The sequence below is a fragment of the Chenopodium album genome, chromosome 3 (genome assembly GCF_948465745.1).
Source record: "Chenopodium album chromosome 3, dcCheAlbu1.1, whole genome shotgun sequence".
NCBI lineage: Eukaryota > Viridiplantae > Streptophyta > Magnoliopsida > Caryophyllales > Amaranthaceae > Chenopodium > Chenopodium album.
Window position 1 is genome coordinate 73,885,701 of NC_137836.1, and position 23,156 is coordinate 73,908,856.

Consider the following 23,156-nt stretch of genomic DNA (forward strand, 5'->3'; position numbering starts at 1 on the left):
AAAAAAAAAACTAAGGGTTCGTTTGGCTGTGGTTTTCAGTTTTTTGGTTTTTTGTATTTTAAAAGTGTATAATATATGTAATATAATGAATCCAAAATTAGTCAAATTTATTAAAATCATGCTAATTTTGAAAACTGACAACAGAAAAGTGAAAACACCTTTTTTTTGTTTCCTGTTTTTGGTTTTTTGTTTTCAAAAAAACTGAAAACTGAAAACAAAAAACAATGCCAAACAAGCCCAATTAATTAAATTATTAAATAAAATTCTCCTCAAAAAATAAAAATAAAATAAAAAAATAATAATGAAAAAGAGCATGTTAGGCTCCACCTTTCCGTTATAAAAACCCGCCTACCTTGGCCATTTTCCTTTCACTCTCCTCTTCTCAGTTCTCACAATAATCTTCTACTCTCTCTCTCTCTTAACCCTAAATTTCAGGAGAGAGATTTTCAATTTTTTAGGAGAGAGAAATAATGGCGGAAATTTCTTTGATCAACTTTACTCTCTTCACATTGTTGTTTTCGGCGCTTTTCTTAAGCGTTGTTAATGGCAGATTGACTAATGACGACGTCGTTAATTTAAGGTAATGTTAATCATTTTAGCTACATTGCGTTGAAATTGTTGAAATGTGTTTTCCGATTGAGTTTTAAGGTTGAATTTCTGGTTTTTAGGGTTGAAGAGCATTTGAAAAGCTTGAAGAATTCATCAATGGCGGATAGGTTTGTTCGTCATTTCTTCTAATGTTTTTAAAAATTATATTAAATGAATAAAACAGTAATTTTATTCATTATTAATTAAATCAGATAAATAAATATAATTTTTCATTTTAGTTTTGATTTTGATTATTGTGGTAAATTGCTCTGTTTTTCTCTGTTTTTGAGAATGGAAAAATGGTTTTCAATAATATACCCTTGAAATAGCCTTATCTGGTATGAAATGGAGGGCAATTTTGTCATTTAATATGAAATAAGTCGTTAAAATGACGACGTCAGTGATTTGCTGATTGTTAGTTGTTACCCTAGTCCACTGTACTATTGTTCCGGTAGTTCTGTTATAACTGGTGTATATTATTTTAATAAGATTTTTATTAACATGGTTTATCAATTGTAATGAACAAATCTTTTTATGTTAATCTTTGGGATATTTATAAATGTACCCTAACTATATGGTAGTATGATTTATCCCAATAATTTAGCATGTCATTAGTCCTTCAAAATAGTGTAAGTACTTACTACGGAGTACTATCGGTAAATATATATTTGTTCAAAGTCGGGTCATTTGGTACTAACACTGAATACAAAATATTCTCCCAACTTTATTATTGTATCCTATGAAGTTTAAATCAAGTAAATTTTTGTACGTTGTGAGTTTGTGACTATAAAAAATTGGAATTTGCAATTTTTATGGATGAATTGTTCGTTTGACCTAAGAAAAACAGTTGAAATTTGATTAAATCCCAACAATAGTACATTTTTTTTTTTTTTGGGGTTGAAATAAATTGAATCTCATTATTGTTGGTCAACGAAATTCTGATTTCAGGGCCAAGAATGCTGAAGTGAAAAATGAGCAAGCAGCAGTTGAACAACCAGAAGAGATTGTTTCTATGGTCCAAAGGTAAAAATTTCATTTTCTAAAATCTTTGAAAAAAAATACACATTCCTTTAATGCTCACCACCAGAAATCTCACCCACTACAAACCCTCTTAAATTCAATCTCCACTTTCTAACATGGATGTCAAAGTTGTGAAAATGCTATACTACTATTATGTCACTTTCTTCCTCTATTATGCCACAATTGACGGCATCGTCCATATAGGATATTTCCTGGAGTAGTAATCCTCCATCGAGATTTAGCTATTATATTACGGTTTAAATGACAATATCAACGTGACTATCTTAAACGATGACTTAAAAATAACTTACATTATATAAACATAAGATGGTCCAAATCTTAGTGAATTATTCTAAGTGTCAGTGGTTTTTCTTAAGCTCTTATTTGGGATTACATTAAATTAAGCTGCTTAATAATTTAGCCCAACCCATGTTATTAGGAAAACCGTTTGTTATGTTTGATTGGTAAACTCACATGCCTCTGCCACAAGATCCGCACATACTGCATTTAATTTCTGATGTCTTTTTTCTCCATTTTATATGATACCCATGATATAAATTCTTTATTTCAATATAATATTATAGGGATTTGACTGTTGTTAATCACCAATTAATTGTGGGTCTCCATTAATTTTTTAATATACTCCGTATTTATTTAAATATGATAATTTTTTTTATTTTTTATATAGAACTTTCTTTGACTGCACATAGGAATCCTTCTCTTATCTCAGTTGGAAATATTCTCCAATCTTCATCAGTCATTAACTCATCACATGACTTGAAAGATCTTTAGAGATTGTGTGTTTTGTCAGGCGAATTTATGTTGGCATTGGCAAACCCATGACCAAATCAGATGGATTTACAACAATAATCAGAAATAATATGTTATAAATTAATTTCATAGTAGTTACATACTCTTTTCGACTCATATTATTTACATGTTATGAATATTTTTTTGGTACGAGTAATAGATTTTGTAGCTTTCACATCGGGTGGAATAGATTTTGTAACAATAATCTTATTGGTAGAGTTGCATAAATCCAACTATTAAGATGTTTTGACCTTAGCAGATTTCCCTGCTACTGAAAATGAGGGGAAAAGTAGCAATAAATATGGTAAAAACATAGAAAAAGCACATTCAAGTCATGCCTTGAGTTTGGTCTTCTAGTTTAGTTATATATAGTTATGCCATCTGATTGCATGGTAGGTTACAGGTAAACTCATTAAATCCCAAATTTTGACCCTTACAAAACTATCCTCAAAGAACTTAATTTTAAAGGCCCCAAATTTTGGCATTACAATAATACAATTGTAGAGGTCATATTTACATACTAACCCATATCATTAAGAGGACCTTACTTTGGCATGTTGGCTTTAAGCAAATGCTGCATATCCATTCGGTTTCGGGTTTGAATTCGAGTCTTCTTATCATTTAATAAAATAAAGAAACAATGTGATTGTAGAGGAAGCAAGAAGGCCACATCTCTCATATATAAAGCTTAGATATGTATTTTTTTTTGTTTTTGGGCTAACCACCAATTTGATCAAAAGAGGCAATATTATTTGGCAGATTGAATGTGACCACCCATGACCTCATTTAAGCCTTCTGTTGGCTGGTACGAGTACCTATCGTAGAATTAGTTAGTCTCACCGACACACCACATCTTTCATTTTAGCTACTAAGAGTAATAATAGGTCCTTTTTTTCTTGCATTTATGTCACATACTTTTTTTTTACTAAATTTACTCTATAACACTATAAGGAGGATGTAGCAATAAATTCTTCTGATCCCTGCTTTTTTTCCGTATGATCCGTATTTCATCCTTTCTGTATGACCATCACACCCAGCACATGTTGTCACATGACATACTCTGGTTTTGTAAAGTGATGATTTCCTAATTTGAATTATGCTAATTGAGTTTATAATTGGATGGTTTTGTTTAATGCAATTATTTAATTTCAGGAGCATTAGCAACAGCACAGCAAGGAGAAATCTAGGATATTTTTCGTGTGGAACAGGGAACCCTATTGATGACTGTTGGAGGTGTGATCGTAACTGGCACAATAACAGAAAGAGGCTTGCTGATTGTGCTATTGGATTTGGACGCAATGCTGTTGGTGGTCGTGATGGGCGATTCTACGTGGTTACTGACCCAAGTGACAATGATGCAGTGAACCCAAAGCCAGGGACTCTCCGTCATGCAGTCATCCAAGAGGAGCCACTTTGGATTGTTTTTAAGAGGGATATGGTGATCACCTTAAAGGAGGAGCTTATTATGAACAGCTTTAAGACAATTGATGGAAGAGGGGTGAATGTTCATATTGCTAATGGCGCTTGCATTACCATTCAGTACATTACCAATATTATTATCCATGGTATTCATATCCATGACTGTAAGCCAACTGGTAATGCAATGGTGAGAAGTTCTCCTTCTCATTATGGCTTTAGAGGTATGGCTGATGGTGATGGGATTTCCATCTTTGGATCAAGTCATATATGGATTGATCACAACTCTCTCGCGAATTGTGCGGACGGGCTCATTGATGCTGTCATTGCTTCCACTGCCATTACTATTTCTAACAATTACTTCACTCACCACAATGAGGTAAAACATGAACCTCATTATCTGACATTATGCATCAGATTAAAATACTACTCTCTATACCCAAGGAATAATAATTATCGATCTTCTTCTAACCCTTTCGATCAAAACAGGTGATGTTGCTGGGTCACAGTGACTCATACACAGGAGATAAGATTATGCAGGTCACCATTGCCTACAATCACTTTGGTGAAGGTCTTATGCAGAGGATGCCAAGGTACACAAAATTGTGTTTTAGTCGCGTCCTCCCTGTCTCTCTCCTTGTTGGATTTAGTTTCATTACTAACTGCAACTGATTTCAATTTACAGGTGTAGACATGGTTACTTCCATGTGGTGAACAACGACTACACTCACTGGGAAATGTATGCTATCGGAGGAAGTGCAGATCCCACCATTAACAGCCAAGGGAATAGATACCTTGCCCCATCTAACCCTTTTGCCAAAGAGGTAATATAACTAAGAATCATCATACAAGTATATATTTAGGATAATTCTATTTTTTGTTCTCTGATTTTGATGATAATTCTTCTGTTCTTAGGTAACTAAAAGGGTAGACACAAATCAAGGAAATTGGAAGCACTGGAACTGGAGATCAGAAGGTGATCTACTTCTAAATGGCGCCTTTTTCACTGCCTCAGGAGCAGGAGCTGGTGCTAGCTATGCTAGAGCATCCAGCTTGGCAGCCAAGCCATCGAGCCTTGTAGCCACCCTGACTTCAGGTGCTGGTGTTCTCACATGTCGCCGTGGTAGAGCTTGTTAGCCCAATTTACCCAGAATTTCTATACAAATTAAACAAAACACCCAATTGCTTAAAGAAAAACTCAAAAAAAAGCCCATTTCCATTTCTTCCTAAGCCTTTTTTACATCAATTAAATTGGCTATAGTATATATTTCACTTCTTATTGTCTTCACCATGTACACCACCACACAGATTGTTAAAACTCTATCCTTGTGATCGCTCAACCTCCGTCTTGCACCCATTTGTAAAGGTTTTATTTTTGAAAACCGTAAATGGGGCGATTCTGGAAGCGTTGTTCATTTCCTAAGTTGTATTCTATCACCTCTTCTGAACCCTCCCATTGTTCATTTGCTCCAAACTAAGAAACATTGGTTCTTAATTTTTCTTTTTCAAGTTCTGAGTGACACTCTCAGTCATTCAAGTTGCTTTGTTCAATTTTCTGGCTTTTAGATTTATTTAAGAAAATCGAAATAGACAGGATAGAAACACAGATTTTACAACAGCAAACAAAACAAGGAATTGGAGATTGTAACCATCATCGTGGAATATTAGTACAAGTAATATTCAGCAACAAGAGTTTTAGTTATTTACATTATTCTGTGCTTTTACTTCTGCTCTTATGTTTATACTTATTTTGCATAATATTAAATTAGGACTTAATTAACTTACTAATACATGCCCACCAATTAAATTAGCATATGGGAAGTAGGTCCATTTTTGGCAAAAGACACATGACAAGACTCTGAGGAGCCGCTGAAAATTGATTATCTAAGACCCACCAAGTTCAATTTAAGACTTAAATTGCAGTTCCCATTTCAACTCATAAATTGATTTGAATACTCAAATTCAAGATAAGTGAGACTAACGTCTCAAATGATTGTGTGTTGGCGATGTTTGGTAAATGACTTTTATGCGAACTTTTTATTGGCACCCTTCAGTGGTCATGAAATTAAAACAATACAACCCGCTAATACGGTCAATTAATCAAAATAGCCGAGTAGTTGTCTAACAACGGCTATTTACACTTCGATCTCATAAGGAGCCTTTTTCATAAGGGTAAACAGCAGCTAAACCCCATGGAGTATCTAAGTGACATGAACTAATTTACTACGAAGTACGGATTATGTGCCTAATAAAATTGGGTATGCAGTGACATTAATGAACAATTTGCCTGTTTAGCATCAGAAATACATACTAACAGATGAATGTGAGTTTGTCATGACTGAAAGCAGAAATAATTATCTGTTTATCAGTTGCCATCAGTCATGTACTTTTGCATCTGGGAAGAAACTGCAATACGAAAGACATCTAACCAACGATATTGACATCTTCGCCAGCCCCACAGATTATCTAACATGAGATGCTGGAAGAATCTGTTATCGAGGTTTCTTAGACAGAACAAACTATACCAAATGAAATCAGAAAGAAAAAGAAGTGTATATGAGCTAGCGAATCAAAACTGGAGAAAATCACCCTATATTCGTAGTTAATAAATGTAAATAGTTACTTTGCTACAATCACAATTTTTATAATAAATCTCATCATTTTAACACTACTACATCATAATATAGGAATTAGATGGGAAACCTACAATAGATAATGAATCACTGTGCATGACTTCACTACCTCTGCCACAAATTACATGCACAGAAAATCGTATCAATTTAAGGAGACTTTTTCCTACAGTAATACAGACAGGTTTTACCTCTCAATCTAACAAAAACATGGTGAAAGAAGATCAAAAGGGAGTACCTGTCCCACTTCTAGTTTCAGTAGGGCTGTACAAAGCAGACCTGTTTCTCGGTCTGTTTTCTTCCAACTGCTTCAGTACTTCCTCCATTGTGGGTCTAGCAGTAGCCACTGGAGCACAGCACCCCATCGCAAGCTTCAATGCATGAACCAATCCGTCTTCCATGGGACTTCTTATTCCCTTCAAAACCTCAACGTCGAAAACCTCCATTGTTGTCTCCTCCAAAACAGCTGTTTTCACCATCGATGGTAGATCCATATAATCACCACTTCGAGAGTTTTTGTCAGGCTTTTTTCCTATCAAAATCTCAAGCAACAATATACCAAATGCATATACATCAGTTCTTGGATTGCATTTATTCATTTTTTGAAGCTCAGGAGCCTTGTATCCATCTGTCTTCAGTTGAGACAACATTTCATCAGCTACATCTGGGATCACCAGCTTGTCTACCCCAATTTCAGTAAGTCTAGCTACGAAGAAGTCATCAATAAGTACATTCTTTGATTTAACGTTCCCATGAGTCATTGTAGTCTCTAGGCCAGTATGAAGATATGATAGTCCTCTGGCTATACCAAGTGCAATTTTGTGGCGTCGAGCCCAATTTAGCACTGGCTTCCCTGGCTTAGGTTCTGGTTTACAAAAAAACAGAATTTAGTGAGAACAGAAACAATTCATAAAATACAACAGTGTATGAACTCAGTGAGAAATGGATCTACACAGACAAATTTTTTTTAAAAAAAAAAAAAAAAAAAAAAAGAAGAAGACTGTTTTGATGTTATAAAATACCCCACATACTGTAATGACCACAATTAACACTAATTATTGAGAACTGTGATACCGATACATATTCAAGTACATAAAAGCATGCTGCAGCTGCATCAATTCAAATGAAGCCTTAAGCCTTAAATTGACTATGTTTCCTACTTTGCTTACGAGTGGGGTTAAAATGCAGGCAGAACGCCTGACCAAGAACTATTAGGCCCATAGACCGTTGAGCATATCAACATGATTATGCACTGGTAAATTTAGTTTCTCCGCTTAGCCTACCAAAATTTGGCGTGTGAATTTTTTTTACTTGACTTTGGTGTGTGAATGTTTTTGACTGGACATAATCTTCATCAACGTAATTTTTAAAGATTACAGTTTCCTCAATTAGGCAACTCTCCTTAAAAAGATTTTCAGCCTAAGTTAATCCACATTCTCAATAATGCTCTTCTTAAGCAATGTAGATGTGGTAATATCTTTCATTCACCATAGGTTAAAGCCCACAACTCGGAAAATATTAGTCAAGACATATGACAGAAGTTAGACTTTGGAGTTTGGACTCAGTTAGACCTTTGGCCTCTTGTGTAACAAATGGGTACGTGTCCAAATAAAATCCGTCATTTTGAAAATTTTGCATGCTCTAGTTTCAAGTATCCATGACCATATTAAAGATTGGAGTATCAAGCATTTGAGGTAAAATGAAGAGCTTGGGTAACATATGACATAGCATCTAATTAAATTGGAAGGTCAGGGCGTAAGACTCTCCGAGTACAAAAACTTAAACATATAGAACAACTAAGCAACAAACCATGTTTTCCACGTAGCACCAAATATAAAGATGCAATCATCCTAGAGTCCTAGACAGATCCAAAGAAGAGAGCATACAGCATTGTTAAGATCCCTTGTTTTTTATTAGTCCATATTTGCTAAGAGCCTAATTTTGAGAAACATGCAAAAAGTCCGTTCCAGAAAAACTAACTAGAACATAAACTAATAAATGGGGGTGAGAAACTAGCTCACTGTGAACCAGGCTGGTTCGGGATGTAATAATGCAAGAAATTCCGACTATTGGTGATTCTTTGTTGTCGACCTAATAGGAATTTGAACACTAGAGAAAACCAATACTGTATTAAATAACTTCCTTTATGTGTTTGCTTTTCCAAATTAACAATCATCAAAGCAACTCTTCAGACAAAGAACTTTTTCAACTAGACAGAAGAAATCTCTACAATATTAAATCACATATGGGTTCATTTCCAGCTAACCAAGAGCAGTACAATACTTCTCGACAGTTTGTCCCATTTATATATTAACAACTTCTCAGCAGTCTATTCAGTTCTAATGCAGGATGAAAGAAGTTATTACTTGTCGTTATACATATTAGTCATGAATGTTCAACTTTGTACTTGTAAATCCAATTTAAATCACATTGAATGTTGATTTGACAATATATGGTATCATTTGGATTCTTGTTTCATATACTTCTGTTTATACCAATGAAAAGACAAAATAGACAGCAAATAAAACATGATAGTGACTCTTACCATGTAAAAGCTCAAAGAGAGTTCTGGTAGGAACATAGTCATAGATGAGCAACTTCTCTCCTCTTTTTCCTTGATAGAAAGCTCTTAATGGATCCAAATTCTCATGTCGAACACGACCTAACTGCCTTACCACAGACAAACATGAACTTCTATCCTTGCAACAACCTTCTCTCAACAACCTCAACGCGATAGTCCCTCCATCAGCAAGCTTAGCCTTATAAGACGTTCCATAGCTCGTTTTTTCAATAACTTGCCCGGTAGCATTCAACACATCCTCAAGTGTCAAATTCTCGCCGCCTTGAAACACAACAAGCTTAGCCTCACCAGTTTCACCAGCAGTATCATCCTCTTCACATTCCTCCAATTCATCATCCTCATTCTCCCTCCTATTCTTCCTCCTCCGGTTTTGCAAATACCCGATTAAAATCGACACAGCAACCACAGAACCCGTCATCAACCCGATCACTAGACCAGCAATTGCACCAGGAGTCAAATTAGTCCTACCACTACAACCCCCCAAAGGGTACCCACATAATCCAGGATTGTTTCCTTCAAATGCCTCAGCCCCAACCTTACTCTCCCCAAATTTTGGCAAAACCCCACTAAAATTATTATAAGACAAATTCAATTGATCAAATTTCAACTGCCCTAAACCCTCAGGAATCACCCCAGTAAGCAAATTATAACTAAGATCAAGAACTTGAATGTTTCTAAACCTAGTTATAAAATCAGGAAACAACCCAGTAAACTTATTATCCCCTAAATCAATAACTTTCAAACTATCACAACTAGAATTAGGCAAAGCAGGAGCAGGGATAGAGCCAGAAAGAGAGTTACCATGAAGCCGAATCGATTCGAGGCGGTCACATAGGTTCCAAATTGAAGGAGAAAGAGACCCAGTAAGCAAATTCTGCCCCAAATCAATATCTGTAAGAGAAGAACTGTACCCAAGTTCTAAGGGTACCCCAAGAGACAAAGAATTGACACTCAAATATAGGGTTTTAAGAGCAGAGAGCTCCCCAAGTTCTCGAGGAATTGAACCAGAAAGATTAGCTGAAGGAAGCTGAAGAGATTGAATGTGAATAGAAGTGTCTTTGAAGAGAGTAAGACTAGACCATTGAGGAGAAGAGAGAGAATCACAAGCTAAAGAAGTGCCATTGGAGAACACCCATTTGAGGCCTCTCCATTGACAGAGAGGAATGGTTGAGTTCCATGAAGAAAGGAGGAGACTTTCTGAGTTTCCTTGTAAAGTGGGTTTGATTTTGTAAAGAAGAAGATCAACATCAGAAGATGAAATTGAGCCACCATTAATGGAGGATGGAGAAAAACAGAGGAGGAAGAAGAAACAGAGGAGGAAGAAGAAGAAGGGTTTGGTGAGATTTGGCATTGGAGAGAGTTAAAGGTTTGAGAATGGAGGAGAGAGAAAGTGAGTAGTGAAGAGGAAGGAGTGTAGGAGTGGAGTGAAGGAGTGAGTGAGTGGGAGAATGAATTGAGAGGGTTTGTTTGAGGTTTTTGCTTTTTGAGAAAAGGGAGTTTTGACTGTTGGGACATTGTGATTGAATTTTTTGGTGTCTTTTTTCTGTAGATTTATCATTTTGTTTGTATCAGTCTTATGTGTATTTGTGATTGCTTGCTGATTTGATGGTCAGAATATGAACCTTTTGAAATCATGCTTCAGCAAGGCCTTCAACTCAACCGAGTTTCATCTGTCTTGATTTAAGGCATTCAACTTAATAATTTGAATTTGAGAATGAAGGATACCTCGAGTGGTCAGAGTTTTCTTTCTAATTCCAGAACTTCTTAGGATCGATTTTCAACCCTGCCCTTGTAGCTCTCTAAACACCAAAAGAAAATATTCATCTCAATTTACTTCTGTTGTTAATAAAGGTGAGCTTTTCACGTGAGAGGAAATAATTTTTTTTTAAAATTACTTTTTTTTCCCCCTTATTTCTTTGTTGTATAAAATTACTTGTCCGATATTGAGTTTGCTCTATTTTTTGTAAAGTTTTCAAATAAACTTCTAAAAAAACTTTGTCCAACTTGATTTAAGTTGAGAGCTTGACAATTTAATTTACATAGATTAAAGACTTTAAGTAGACTACCCAGAGTACATATTTTCTATTGGGGGTGTTGTATATACATGCAATGCAATTTTATGTAAGCCTAGTGAAGTGCATGGGAATGATAGTCCATTAGTTTGGTAAGAGTGTGTTCTATTTTCCTAATAATTTTCACTTTATTAAACTACATAGTTTAATTTTAATTTGAACCTGAATATCCCTTATAAGAACAAATCTTTCCTAATTTGATTTTATCTAGACTTATTTTCTTAAAATAGATGAAACTAATATGAATAGAAAATTGCAGGATGGATTTAAGCTATGTTATTTAAAAATTTGTATTTAAAAAAAGTAATTTTATGATTAATTCAATAAAACATATCGTATTTCAATTTGGTTGAATTTTCTTAAAATAAAAAAATTGTTATTTTAATTGAAATATGTTCCATTCAACTAAAATCAATTGGTAATACACTAATACTAATGAAGTTTAATTTATGGCAAAATGAAAGATAGGGCTATGATTTTCTTATTATTTTAGAAAGACAAGAAAGACATTAATTATTTTATGCCTTAGAAAATTACAAAGAACTACAATCAAACTATTCATTAGAAAACCCATTAATGTGTACTTCTTAGTTGATTATTGGTCTTACGCTCTTACTAATTTTATGTCCTAATGAAAAGCCAAGTGAAAGCATTCACAAGAATCTCGAATAACCAACCCAAATACAAGTACATGGGGTGCATATTTGGAATCTTATCATTGGTATTACATTGTGATAGATAGTCCTTGTAAATTGTGATAATGCTCCTATTTATGACTTATAGCCTTCTAGGACATAATGTATATATGTTATAGCCTAATAGCACTCGAGTTACAAAAGCAAATAACTAGACTCCTTATTGCTTGCTTGATGAAAACTTAATTTCTTCAATTTATATTTAAATTGGATCAATACTAATATAATGAAAAAAAAAAAAAAAGATATATTCTAATCATTACACAAATAGTTTAGATGTCGAAAGAGAGATTTTCAAATTTACGTGCCACATTTAGGCCCTGTTCACATTTACTTAATTTCAGTTCAGTTCAGCTCCAATCAGTTCAGTTCAGTTCAGTTCAGCTCTTAATTTTCCTCTCTCATAAAATATTCATTTCAACTCAGTTCAGTTCAGCTCCAATCAGTTCAGTTCAGTTCAGCTCTAATCAACTCAGTTCAGTTCAGCTCAATTCAGTAAATGTGAGCAGACCCTTACTCTTTACTTTTTCTCACGAGTCTGATCTATCTCAATTTCTCGCTAATTTCGAAAGAGATTTGAATTACTCTTTACTCTTCTTCAACACTTGAGGCGAACTATAGTTAGGTTTTTTTTTTTTTTAGATTATTACTTAATTATCGATACAAATACTATGAATCCTGTTCCCAACTTGATTTATCCTTATTAGAGCTTATAGGTAGTATAGCCTACCCGAATCATTTTCGTTACTTGGAAATAAAGGCTTCTCTTTCTCAAATGTTACAATCAACAACAAATAATAAAAATACTACAGTAGTAGTATTATACAAAGAGTTCACTATTAGAAATGCACGCCCACCATTAGAAGCATAGAGTTTTCCAAAACTTTAACATATTGCCGTTTAGCTCCACCGCAACTTTGCAACATGCCCAATGTACGATTGTCTCTCTTCTTCATAAAGTAAGTTTTAACCAAGATACCATGTTTGCTAATGGTGTTTCCAATGATTATTGACCCTACACGTGGCAATGATATTACATTTAAGCCCTTGGATAAGATCAATTAGAGACAAGATATGATTAACCATAATCTTGTAATGCATTCAATGATGTTGTATTCCTAAATGTGGGCTCCCAATGTTTTTTTGGTCTAAGTATTTAAAATTAAATAAAGAATATCTTTTAAAGGGATAGATTTTATGATAGGAAAATATTATCCAGGCAAAATTCACATGGAATGAGCTCCACTTTCATGTTTGTGGGTCTAATTTCACACATTTTTTTACTTAAAGATTTTGTGACATTTGCTAAAAAGTGATTTTTTTAAGGATAGCTTCTATAATGATGCTTCCATTTTAGCTATGTTGAGTATCTTATTTTCACAAAGAGAAGCCACTCCAATCATGCACCATAATTAGTAGACCTTTTTAGGTTGAAATGTTATGTTATGTTATGTAAATTGACTTTGCTCAAGTAAGTAAGTATATGTTAAGCTCATAGAATGCTATTTTTGTCGACTTTTAGCAGTTTCACTTTAATTTAACCCTCTTTATAAGGTTATAGATGAAGAGCCTAAAGAAAACTTACGTGATTAAATTAAATAAGGCGTGATAATTGCATGATAAGGATATATGGGATATAGAAATGATGTATAAAAGACTAAAAGCCATAGTAGCATATTTTAGGTTGATTTGCAATTTTTACAAAAAAGGAATGAAAAAAAAAATAATTATAACCTCATCTGTTTGTTATTCTCTTGTATGTCATCCAAGGTGGAAAAAAGTTAAAGATAATTTTGATCACTTTTTCTCCTCCATGTTCACATTTACCTTATTATTTATCTTATTATGCCATAGAAATTATTTGAATTTAAGACCCCATTATTTTACTTCTATAAAGAATGAGTACTTAACTCATTCAAATTAATTACTAATTAACAAAGTTAAGTTTAAGTAACTTATGAGTTATCTCGTCTCATTACTATATATATATATATATATATATATATATATATATATATATATATTTCAGATAAGGTCGGTGCACAAGGAGCCCCTCCTATTACAGAAAGGGGGATGAGGTTCGAACCCCCGTCACACAAGAACCATCCCTCTATCTCCTAGATCTACTCCTTTTCGAATTAGAACATACTAAAAAAGTCTTTTGAAAAATAATTTATCTAATAATTAAAATTTTCAAATTACAAAAAGCAAAGCAAAGGATATGCTATCTTTAATCCTTGTCATACATGGTCAATTTTTATGTAACCTTTGTTATAGGGCTAGTAGACAAGTTGAAGTAAAAAGTCCCATCTCCTAACGACAAAATAAACAAAGTCTGATTGTAGAAGGCATGAACAAGCTAAGAGATTTTTGAAAAAGTAAAAACACAAATTGTTAGAGCATCTTTAATTCTTTATTTGTAAGATTTGTTAGTGATTAAGCTTTAATAATGAAAAGTTCTTTAGTGCCAAAAACAAATAATGATTTTAACAGGTGAAAAAAAATACTATATTTAGCGTGCTAACACAAAAGCTGGACCATGTCAAAACACTAAAGTTAAGTCTTAGTACAACCATTGTCGTTAACTATTTTACTCGTGTGTTTTCATTGTCCTTTCTCTTTCATATTAACAGTATGATAAACTAAGAATATGTATTTTTATAAAATTATAGAGAAGTTAAAAGCTACCCACTAGCTAATGTAAGAGGGAGTACTTTGTTAAGATTATGTGTTTATGAGACTTATAAAGACAAAAAAGTTATAACACATGCAAGAATTATTCACAAAATCAACAAAAAATAATACTTCGTATAGATTTTACGTGGTTCACTATTGATGAATAGAAAATAGTATACACTAGATTATCCCTGTGTGATGTATAGTTAAAACTAATTTTTCTAGTAACTTATGATCTGTTGCATTACATTGTATATAAAGATTAGAATTAGATATGACTAGCTTCCAACAATTAACAGATATTTTTTAGTCGATATTCATAAAACAATTTTCGGGGGGGGGGGGGGGGGTGCATGTGGACTCACACTTGAGGGAAAGATTGTTAAGTGCAAGTATAAGTGTATCACGTGTCCTAAATCGAAAGATAAAGTAAAGAGCTTTTACTTTATCGCCCAAATAGGCTATTTCTCTCGATGCCAATTAGTTTTAAGATGAAACCTCACTTAACTTGGATTCTGTTAGCAAGCTTGTTTCTCTTGTCTATCCTTGTTTCATTGAATAAGATTATTAACCTATAGGTTTAGTAACAAACAAGCAAGATATTTATTTGTAAGAAAACCACATCTCTGATTCTCTGGGCCTAGAGCAGTGAATCCCTTCTTACTTGTCTACTTTGTTCCTTCACAACCCCAAACCAACCTTTTAGGCTTATCTTTTTTTTTTTTTTTTTTTGAAACCCTTTTGGGCTTATCTAATAATAATGAATTACTCACAAAAAATAACTTAACTAAATCTAATAAAGTAGGTAAAATATGAACAATTATACACTTAAATGAATTAAACTCAAAATCACAGTTCAACCTGATTTGAATACAAAATAGAAACAAAGTGGGCTTATTTACTGTATTTGAATCCTATCTTACATTAATACTTGTTCCCATATCAATGCTTGCTGAAAAGTAACACAGGAAATACCTTGTTAGCGGTCCAACTCAAACAAAAGCTTAAACTGAAGCTGAAAGTTGAGGCCTGAGAATAGGTTTTATACTCTTAATTACCAGTGTCTAGACTACAAACTGGTCGAGTTATTTTACTTATTTATTGATCTGCCCAAATGCTTATAAATTTGCATTTCGCTTCTGTAGGTTTGTGGGCTGGAGAGTGTAGGTAAATGGTGTATATGAACTGCATCCGATACATCAGATCATGTACTTCCCGTACTAACAAGGGAATGTAGCCGATAGATCAGGCTTGTATTGTCATAATTTTATCATCTCAATGGTAGGATGTCTTCTCTTAAATCAATAAAGCTTTAAATAATTAAATTACGTGCTTAGTTATCAAGAGTATACCTTCCTCTTTCTCTTGTAAAAAAGTTACGGATTATGATTGAATTTCCTAATACCATTACTTAAATCGAGTGATATAAGGATATTTTTGAAAAATAGTCATATTAATAAATTAAGAGGTTGAAATAATGTGACAACTAATTCCATATAAAGGGAGTATATATGTAATACGAGTTTTACTTATAAATTTCCATTTCTCTTTAGATTTTATTATCAACATGGTTAGTTGTTGATAATGTGAAGTTTAGTTGTGTGGTGAAGTTTCAAACTTAGAGCCAAGTCATGATCCCAATAACTTGTCCTTGCAAAGAAAGAGGAAGAAAACATACACATGGAGTCAACTGATAAGAACAAGTTTAAACTTCTTTTTACTAATGCAACAAATTTTGTAGGGAAATAAATAGCTCATTATCAAGTTATAGTACATTTAGTGGTCCACCCACTTTATAATCTTGGTCCAAACCTTGTTTTATCTATGTATCTCTACTTCATTTATCATGTTTGTCTTCATCATACTCATCTCTAACCTATAAGGCTATAATTTGTATTATGAAATTGATTCTAATATAAAGTTTGGAAAACTTGTTTTACAGAGAAGTGAGAACTCATCTGATTGATCTGAACATTACCAATGTCTAGTACTGCTGGCCTTGTGATACCCTGCAAAGGTATGAATCTGAGACTCGTCGTGTTAACTACAAAATCTCATCTTCACTTTGTTGATTTATTATTGGTTTGTTGTATAGCTGCTGTAGCATGGGAGGCCGGGAAGCCGTTGGTGATAGAGCAAGTAGAGGTTGCTCCACCACAGACCTTGGAAGTCAGAGTTAAGATCAAGTACACTACACTTTGCCGTACTGACTTTTACTTTTGGGAAGCTAAGGTATATCTTATTTACCTAGCATTCTGCTTTTTTTCCATACTAGTTTGTAGCCCTTGAGGTTCTGAACTATGTTTTTCAAGAACTGAAAACTCCAAGTATTCCCTCTATTCTGCAGGGCAGTACTGCTACACAATTGTTTCCTCGCATTTTCGGTCATGAAGCAGCTGGGTAAGCTCATATATTCTCAACTAGAGTTGATAAAAAGCCGAGCTAGAGCTAGGGATAGCTCATCTTGGTATACCAACTCATATAATATTGATAGTTCGTGTTATTACTTACAGTTCATAACTAGAACTCCATTTAATCTACAAATCCAAGCCTGTTCATGATCTTATTGAGCCAAGATGTGCAGTAGGTCTAGCTCGTTTAAATCTCAAGTCAAGTTCACTTACTTTCCAGCTATAATGCGTGAAAAGATATGCAGAGTATCTAGTTGATAAGCTTCTGTTTAATTTTTGACAGAATTGTAGAAAGCATAGGTGAGGGAGTGACTGATTTCCAAGTAGGCGATCATGTTCTTCCAGTATTTACTGGAGAATGCGGGGAGTGTCGCCACTGCAAATCTGAGGAAAGCAACATGTGTGATTTGTTAAGGATGAACCCTATTCGAGGAGTGATGCTAAACGATGGGAAATCCCGGTTTTCTCTCAATGGAAATCCCATTAACCATTTCATTGGAACTTCTACTTTCAGTGAATATACAGTAGTTCATTCTGGTTGTCTTGTTAAGATTAACCCATTGGCACCCTTAGATAAAGCCTGCATTCTCAGCTGTGGTGTCTCAACAGGTTTCCTATCATAAATTTCAGTCTTTTTCCATTTTCACCAAAAAATTGTGATTTAAAGCTTATTATAATTATTGTTGTTCTGATCTCAATTCAAGGTTTGGGCGCGACTTTGAATGTGGCAAAACCAAAGAAGGGCTCTACTGTTGCTGTGTTCGGACTTGGAGCTGTTGGACTTGCTGTAAGTTTAAGGCAGTGTTGTAAGAGTGGTAGAATATTTATTATATTAGCTCACACATATACTGCAGGTAGGGAAAGTATGTAATATGATGCACTTTACATATTTGTAAATTGTAACTTATATTCAACTCTATATTACCAAGGCTGCTGAAGGTGCCAGAATTGCTGGTGCATCAAGAATAATAGGAATTGGTCGAAATCCTAGCAAATTTGAGGAAGGTATAGATATTACTCCATCCATTCCCAAGCTTTCGTACCAATGTGTTGGCAAAGAAATAATTGGATTAACAGTACTTAATATCTGTTAAATCTAGAATTATGAAATGAAAAATGGAGAGCAAAAAAATAAAGAGAGAGGTTTGAAACAAGATCTGAAGTCCTTATGAGCCACACCAGCATGGAGGGTATGAAGTGTTGTATTGGCAAGGTACAATTCAATAGCTGGACTAATGTATTGTATAATTTGTATCTTTCTTCTTTTTAGCCAAGAAATTTGGTGTCACAGACTTTGTGAATCCAAAAGATCATGACAGACCAATTCAAGAGGTAAAGTTTAATCTCTATATCCCAATTTCAAAAGATTCAGATGTCTGCTGTGCAGCTCTGAAGAACCCATTTCCTTTAACAGGTTATCAAGGAGATGACAGACGGAGGAGTCGACAGAAGTATAGAGTGCACTGGAAATGTGGATGTTATGATATCTGCATTTGAGTGTGTTCATGATGTAAGAGTTTTGGTCCCCTTTTTTTACTCAGACATACAAAGTAAATGATTTTGACATGAATTTTGATTCAGAACAGAGCTTTTAAAAACTTCGGTGTTTTTTTTTGGGATTGACTGTACAGGGATGGGGAGTGGCTGTGCTTTGTGGAGTTCCTAGCAGGGATGCTGTTTTTATGACTAAACCTATTAATTTGCTTAATGAGAGGACTCTCAAAGGGACTTTCTTTGGCAACTACAAGCCCAAGTCAGATCTCCCATCTGTTGTTGATATGTACATGAATCAGGTAAAATGTTCTTGGATATCAATTTTGCTTAACTAATGCAAGAGCCTCTATCATATAGTATATTTTAAAATTATTTTTTTTGCTCATTTGTCTGTTTTTAGATCACTAAGAAAGCTTCAAATGAGCAAAGTATCCCCTTGAGTTACACCTAAGAACAAAGGATAGCCATTTATATAACAAGTAGACCTATCCAAATGTGTCAGTTTGGTTGGATCAACTCCGATTCAGTAATCAGTAAAGATCAAATTTTGGGTCGCTTTTGGATCAGATCATTATTGAGTAATCATTTCGGAGAGTTTCAGGTTACAAGTCTGCTTGAACAGGTTATCGAATCAGATAAAAGTTTGCCAGCAATTAGATTTCAAACACAATGATTTGAAAAAAAATCTATCAAATGGGGAAAAGGGGTAAAGGTGGTTGAGAGGAATAGGAATAACCAGCATCTCTAATCTAAACTGGTTTTTTCTGGTAACTTACAGGAGCTGGACTTGGATAAATTCATAACTCATAGAGTATCCTTCTCAGAAATCAACAAGGCTTTCGAGTTAATGCAAAAAGGGGAAGGCTTGCGCTGTATCATAAGCATGGAAGAGTAAACAGCAAACATTATCTGGTCTATAAGGGTATAATTCAAATTTTCTTGCAGAATTCAGAAAATTGCATTCACTTATTTTTGTAATAATGTCAAACCAAGTGAACAAATATGCTATTCAAACTCACCAGTTGATTGAATTTGTACATGGCATTGAGACATAATATATATGCCTCTGTTTACCATAAAACAATGCAAATTTACTAGGAACTACAGTAGCAGTCACAATCACCTGACATGGAAATCCAAACATTCTACAGTCACTCTACATCATATCCCTGATTTATATAATATCAACGTAGAAGCGTACCTGGGCAAAGACCAAGCCCATAATCACCACGAAACCAAACGAATTGGGATAATGGAGCTCTGGTTCATGAGACTGCCACAAGTCACGAATAAAACAATACTTCAATGAAATACTTGATCATCTTCAGATTGGTCCAGACTCCAGACTAGAAAACACAGCTTCTGCAGGAATTTTTTTTGCCAAAAAGCTTAAAGTATCAGTTCCTCAAGAAAAATGAAAACAAAAGCTCAAACCAGAAAGGGGAAGGCAATTTGCTTCCATCAAAGAAATTTCATTCAAGTGTGATGCCCACAAAATGATTAGTGATACACCATTCTAAAAATTATCAACAATTTACCCTATGGTTGGATTCTCATAGTCATTTTCCATGCTTCCACTAGACATTTTGGATCCACATATTCTTGCGAATTTAATTTCTATAAAAGTTGCAACATTCAAACAAACCACATATATACGTTTGAAAAATTAATAGCAGAATACACGTAAGTACTGTTAAGCTTGCAGCCTATTTGTATTTATCCATGATCTTCTTAGCTTCTTCTATAGCTTCGTCTGTTGAACCAGGCTTGTCGTCCATTCTAGGTCCTTTGTCCTTGTTGAAAGCAAGATAAATGAAATACACAAAGCCCATGAAACCCTGTTTTGCAATTGATTAGATAACAAGTTAGGTGATGGCCAAAGATCTTCAGCCACAATCACAGAGATTATGAGACATTAATCCTCTACATAGAATAGGAATATTACCCAGAAATCATATACTGTATACATAACCCCTCCCCACTCAACACATGAATTCACACAAAGATGTTTATGGTTATGTTTAAGGAAGGAGAAAGAGATCCAAAAGTAAGTCAAATGCTACACTAGAATTCAAAAGTTAAGAAATTAGGAACCCTTTCAGTTTGTCACATCTTACTCAATTAAAATTGTGACCTTCACATACTAGTGTACTACAGAAAAAGTAGTCATAGATAATATGCAAGGAGCAGCACTTGACTTTCAAGTTTCAAACAGGGATGCTAGTTGGACAGAGGGGATTATACTTTCACAGAATCACAGGTCTAAATCCAATATGAAACAGTTTTAACACGGAATACTGTTGTTTGGAAAGATTGAATCCAAACTCAATTCAAAACATTCCAAGTCCTAGATATCTATGACTGCATAGATCTAGATTTAATATTTTATGATAATAATGTATACCCCAAGCTTCATCAATAAAGAACCGTACAGTTCAGATAGGTTCCCTCAAGTTATCCGCTAGTCTATATACATCAGTTCATCATTAAATTTTAACTTCTACTGACATTGACAAAACCTTCTAGGTAATCTTCAGCATATTATATTGTAAATGAATGAATACAATATTCATCTGCTATTATTTCAGTGCAATACATCACTAGGATTGTGCTAAACATAAGCTTTGTCAGAGACAGAAAACTTTCAGAACAATGCACCAATCAACCTAGCAACATACTTCTTCACGGAGCTAAATTTTCTGTGCTTAAAACAGATGATTACACCTAAAATGCAGAGTACAATTTAAGCAGAGGAAGATGATCCTATGCTGCCACATGAACTATGCATGATCATAAATGCTGGATAGTGCCTATTGGTAAACTTAAGCAAACACCAGGGACGCAAGGAGAAAACAGTTATAAGCTACTATGTATATGATTCAACAGGAAACAGATACCACAAACGTACCAATGCGAAGAAAACTGTAGACACGAACGACCGAAGCACAAAAAGAGAAACAGCAGCAGCAACTACAGTTACAGACAGTCTTGCAACTGGCCTTGGAACAGCATCCTGACAATCAAAAAGAAATTAGATCAATCAATCAAAGCCTTAATCACATCAAAAAGAAATTAGATGAGAGGTTAAAACTACATAGCTGCAATGAGAATAAATTTAATCATCATTGACAAGAGTATCTTACTGGCACAAGATTGGTTCCTGCCTCAACTCCATCTTTGCCGACTTTAAAAACTGTCTGAATGGCTGCTTCAAATCAGATAGATGTCAATAGAGTCACAAACATGGGAACTGAACTCATATTCAATTGAGACAGACTAAGCAGAATGAAAAAGGTGAAGACAAGCAAAACAAATCTACATCGTATTCAGCTCATGAAAACGAGTTGTTTTAGCATATGCATTCAGCTTTTGTATTTTCTGTTCTAGTCTTCTGCCACTAATTGCATGATTTCAATTTACACAAAAGGAAATTGAGATATTCATCCATTCTGATAAATTGATTAGAAGAGAATTTTCGGAGACCAAATCAACATTTTGATGCTTCTATGCAACGTCGTTAATCAAAGGAGAAAAAGGGTTGTCTGAGGTAGTTCACAATTTGCATTTCATAGTACAATTGGTATCAAGATTGGTTGGACCTCAATTACAAAATTGTCATACTTACTCATGGGCAAAACTACAAATCGAGAGCATTATCAGTTCTCCAACCTCGAAATAAATAAAATCCACGAATTCAGCTGTTTTCAAACCTAAGTCATTGCGACTACTCTAACATACATCATTTAAAGCTGAAAATCGAAGAATACATTTCATGAATGAATTACTTATCAAATTGTTGCCTAAATCATGAGCATTACTGGCCTTAACCTGGAGCCACCATTGGACACAAACCAAAGCTCATGACATGGCCCATTGTCACAAATATAAATTAGGAAATCTCAAATTAACCCAAATTCATACAAAAACTAAGGCATGCCCAATACTTGAAAGTAGAAATACACCCATATCAGAATAATATCATATCATCTGATTGTAAGCCACTCAACTTGTTATTTATGTCAAAATGGTTTAACAATATTCAAATTCTGATCATAAAGAAATGACCTTTAACAAAATAGAGCAGAATTATTGAACAAACCCATCACAAGAACAATAGTATAGTCATAAACTATGAATCACATAAAGAATTAGCAAAATTAACCAAATAAAAAGATGAAATTAATCTGTTTGATAATGAATTATTAGCTACCCATCAAACAAAAGAAGGGAATTGAAGTAAAAAAAATAAAAAATAAAAAATCAACCTTGGAAGATTTTGGATTGAGCATTGAAGATGATGGGCACAGCATTAGAATTCCGCCTTCTTAGCCCGCTAATTTGGAGCTTTGGCAGCAGAAATTTAGAGGATGAATCAAAACTAAAATTGGAGGAAAGAGATTGAAAATGGGTATTTGAAAGATTTGGGGTTTTGAAGCGGGTTCGAGGGTGATTTAAGATGGGTTGAACGCCATAAACAATACTTGAACAAGAAGCGGCCATCGTCACTTCTTTGTCCTTTCAACTTCTGCTTCTTGTTTTCCAAAGAGTAGTTTCCTTTTTTCTTGACACTTTGGCATTTTATTCATTTTATTACTCCGTATTAAACTAGGTTAGAAACCGTGCGATGCACGATTTATAACGATTTATTTTTAAAATGTACATTTACGTCCACTTTGTAATTTTAAAATTTTTTACTTTTATCAAAATTATGATATAGTGATCAACGTTGTCTAATGCATAGTATTAAGACTAGAATAGACCGG

At 34.2% G+C, this 23,156-nt stretch overlaps 4 protein-coding genes across 6 annotated transcripts; 2 read left to right on the forward strand and 2 right to left on the reverse strand.

The window, feature by feature from the left end:
* Nucleotides 1–387: 387 nt before the first annotated feature.
* LOC145616712 (putative pectate lyase 8) lies at nucleotides 388–5,524 on the forward strand. The gene is made up of 7 exons (XM_081671462.1): nucleotides 388–580; nucleotides 669–716; nucleotides 1,537–1,611; nucleotides 3,571–4,213; nucleotides 4,324–4,427; nucleotides 4,520–4,658; nucleotides 4,750–5,524. The coding sequence occupies exons 1-7, from the start codon at nucleotides 471–473 to the stop codon at nucleotides 4,969–4,971; spliced, it is 1,341 nt and encodes a 446-aa protein (XP_081527588.1). The 5' UTR covers nucleotides 388–470; the 3' UTR covers nucleotides 4,972–5,524.
* A 906-nt stretch (nucleotides 5,525–6,430) lies between these two features.
* LOC145616722 (putative kinase-like protein TMKL1) lies at nucleotides 6,431–10,576 on the reverse strand. The gene is made up of 2 exons (XM_081671470.1): nucleotides 9,010–10,576; nucleotides 6,431–7,329 (listed from the first exon to the last, which is right to left on the reverse strand). Exons 1-2 carry the CDS (start codon nucleotides 10,394–10,396, stop codon nucleotides 6,689–6,691), a joined length of 2,028 nt encoding a protein of 675 aa, XP_081527596.1. The 5' UTR covers nucleotides 10,397–10,576; the 3' UTR covers nucleotides 6,431–6,688.
* Nucleotides 10,577–16,372: 5,796 nt separating this feature from the next.
* On the forward strand, nucleotides 16,373–19,424 carry LOC145624190 (alcohol dehydrogenase 1-like). The gene is made up of 10 exons (XM_081677175.1): nucleotides 16,373–16,505; nucleotides 16,584–16,720; nucleotides 16,836–16,888; nucleotides 17,183–17,508; nucleotides 17,604–17,686; nucleotides 17,829–17,904; nucleotides 18,170–18,231; nucleotides 18,314–18,409; nucleotides 18,531–18,692; nucleotides 19,172–19,424. Exons 1-10 carry the CDS (start codon nucleotides 16,469–16,471, stop codon nucleotides 19,286–19,288), a joined length of 1,149 nt encoding a protein of 382 aa, XP_081533301.1. The 5' UTR covers nucleotides 16,373–16,468; the 3' UTR covers nucleotides 19,289–19,424.
* LOC145624191 (uncharacterized) lies at nucleotides 19,341–22,948 on the reverse strand. Of its 3 annotated transcripts, none has more exons than XM_081677179.1 (5): nucleotides 22,659–22,948; nucleotides 21,537–21,598; nucleotides 21,302–21,406; nucleotides 20,085–20,231; nucleotides 19,341–19,755 (listed from the first exon to the last, which is right to left on the reverse strand). In XM_081677179.1, exons 1-4 carry the CDS (start codon nucleotides 22,891–22,893, stop codon nucleotides 20,100–20,102), a joined length of 534 nt encoding a protein of 177 aa, XP_081533305.1. In that variant the 5' UTR covers nucleotides 22,894–22,948; the 3' UTR covers nucleotides 19,341–19,755; nucleotides 20,085–20,099. The 3 variants fall into 3 exon arrangements, with proteins under 3 accessions (XP_081533305.1, XP_081533304.1, XP_081533302.1); XM_081677178.1 differs by having other exon boundaries at nucleotides 20,075–20,231; XM_081677176.1 differs by lacking the exon at nucleotides 19,341–19,755 and having other exon boundaries at nucleotides 19,822–20,231.
* Nucleotides 22,949–23,156: the final 208 nt, after the last annotated feature.

Excerpts from the sequence above, each read along its gene's own strand:
- LOC145616712 (XM_081671462.1), top strand. The coding sequence starts at position 471 with ATGGCGGAAATTTCTTTGATCAACTTTACTCTCTTCACATTGTTGTTT. Across the intron at positions 1,612-3,570 it reads ATTGTTTCTATGGTCCAAAG|GAGCATTAGCAACAGCACAG; the intron begins GTAAAAATTTCA and ends ATTTAATTTCAG. Across the intron at positions 4,428-4,519 it reads CTTATGCAGAGGATGCCAAG|GTGTAGACATGGTTACTTCC; the intron begins GTACACAAAATT and ends TTCAATTTACAG.
- LOC145616722 (XM_081671470.1), bottom strand. The coding sequence starts at position 10,396 with ATGCCAAATCTCACCAAACCCTTCTTCTTCTTCCTCCTCTGTTTCTTC. Across the intron at positions 7,330-9,009 it reads TCTCTTTGAGCTTTTACATG|AACCTAAGCCAGGGAAGCCA; the intron begins GTAAGAGTCACT and ends TTTGTAAACCAG.
- LOC145624190 (XM_081677175.1), top strand. The coding sequence starts at position 16,469 with ATGTCTAGTACTGCTGGCCTTGTGATACCCTGCAAAG. Across the intron at positions 17,509-17,603 it reads CAGCTGTGGTGTCTCAACAG|GTTTGGGCGCGACTTTGAAT; the intron begins GTTTCCTATCAT and ends TCTCAATTCAAG. Across the intron at positions 18,232-18,313 it reads ATGACAGACCAATTCAAGAG|GTTATCAAGGAGATGACAGA; the intron begins GTAAAGTTTAAT and ends TTCCTTTAACAG.
- LOC145624191 (XM_081677179.1), bottom strand. The coding sequence starts at position 22,893 with ATGGCCGCTTCTTGTTCAAGTATTGTTTATGGCGTTCAACCCATCTTA. Across the intron at positions 21,407-21,536 it reads CAGGAACCAATCTTGTGCCA|GATGCTGTTCCAAGGCCAGT; the intron begins GTAAGATACTCT and ends TTTGATTGTCAG. Across the intron at positions 20,232-21,301 it reads CTACAGTTTTCTTCGCATTG|GGTTTCATGGGCTTTGTGTA; the intron begins GTACGTTTGTGG and ends ATTGCAAAACAG.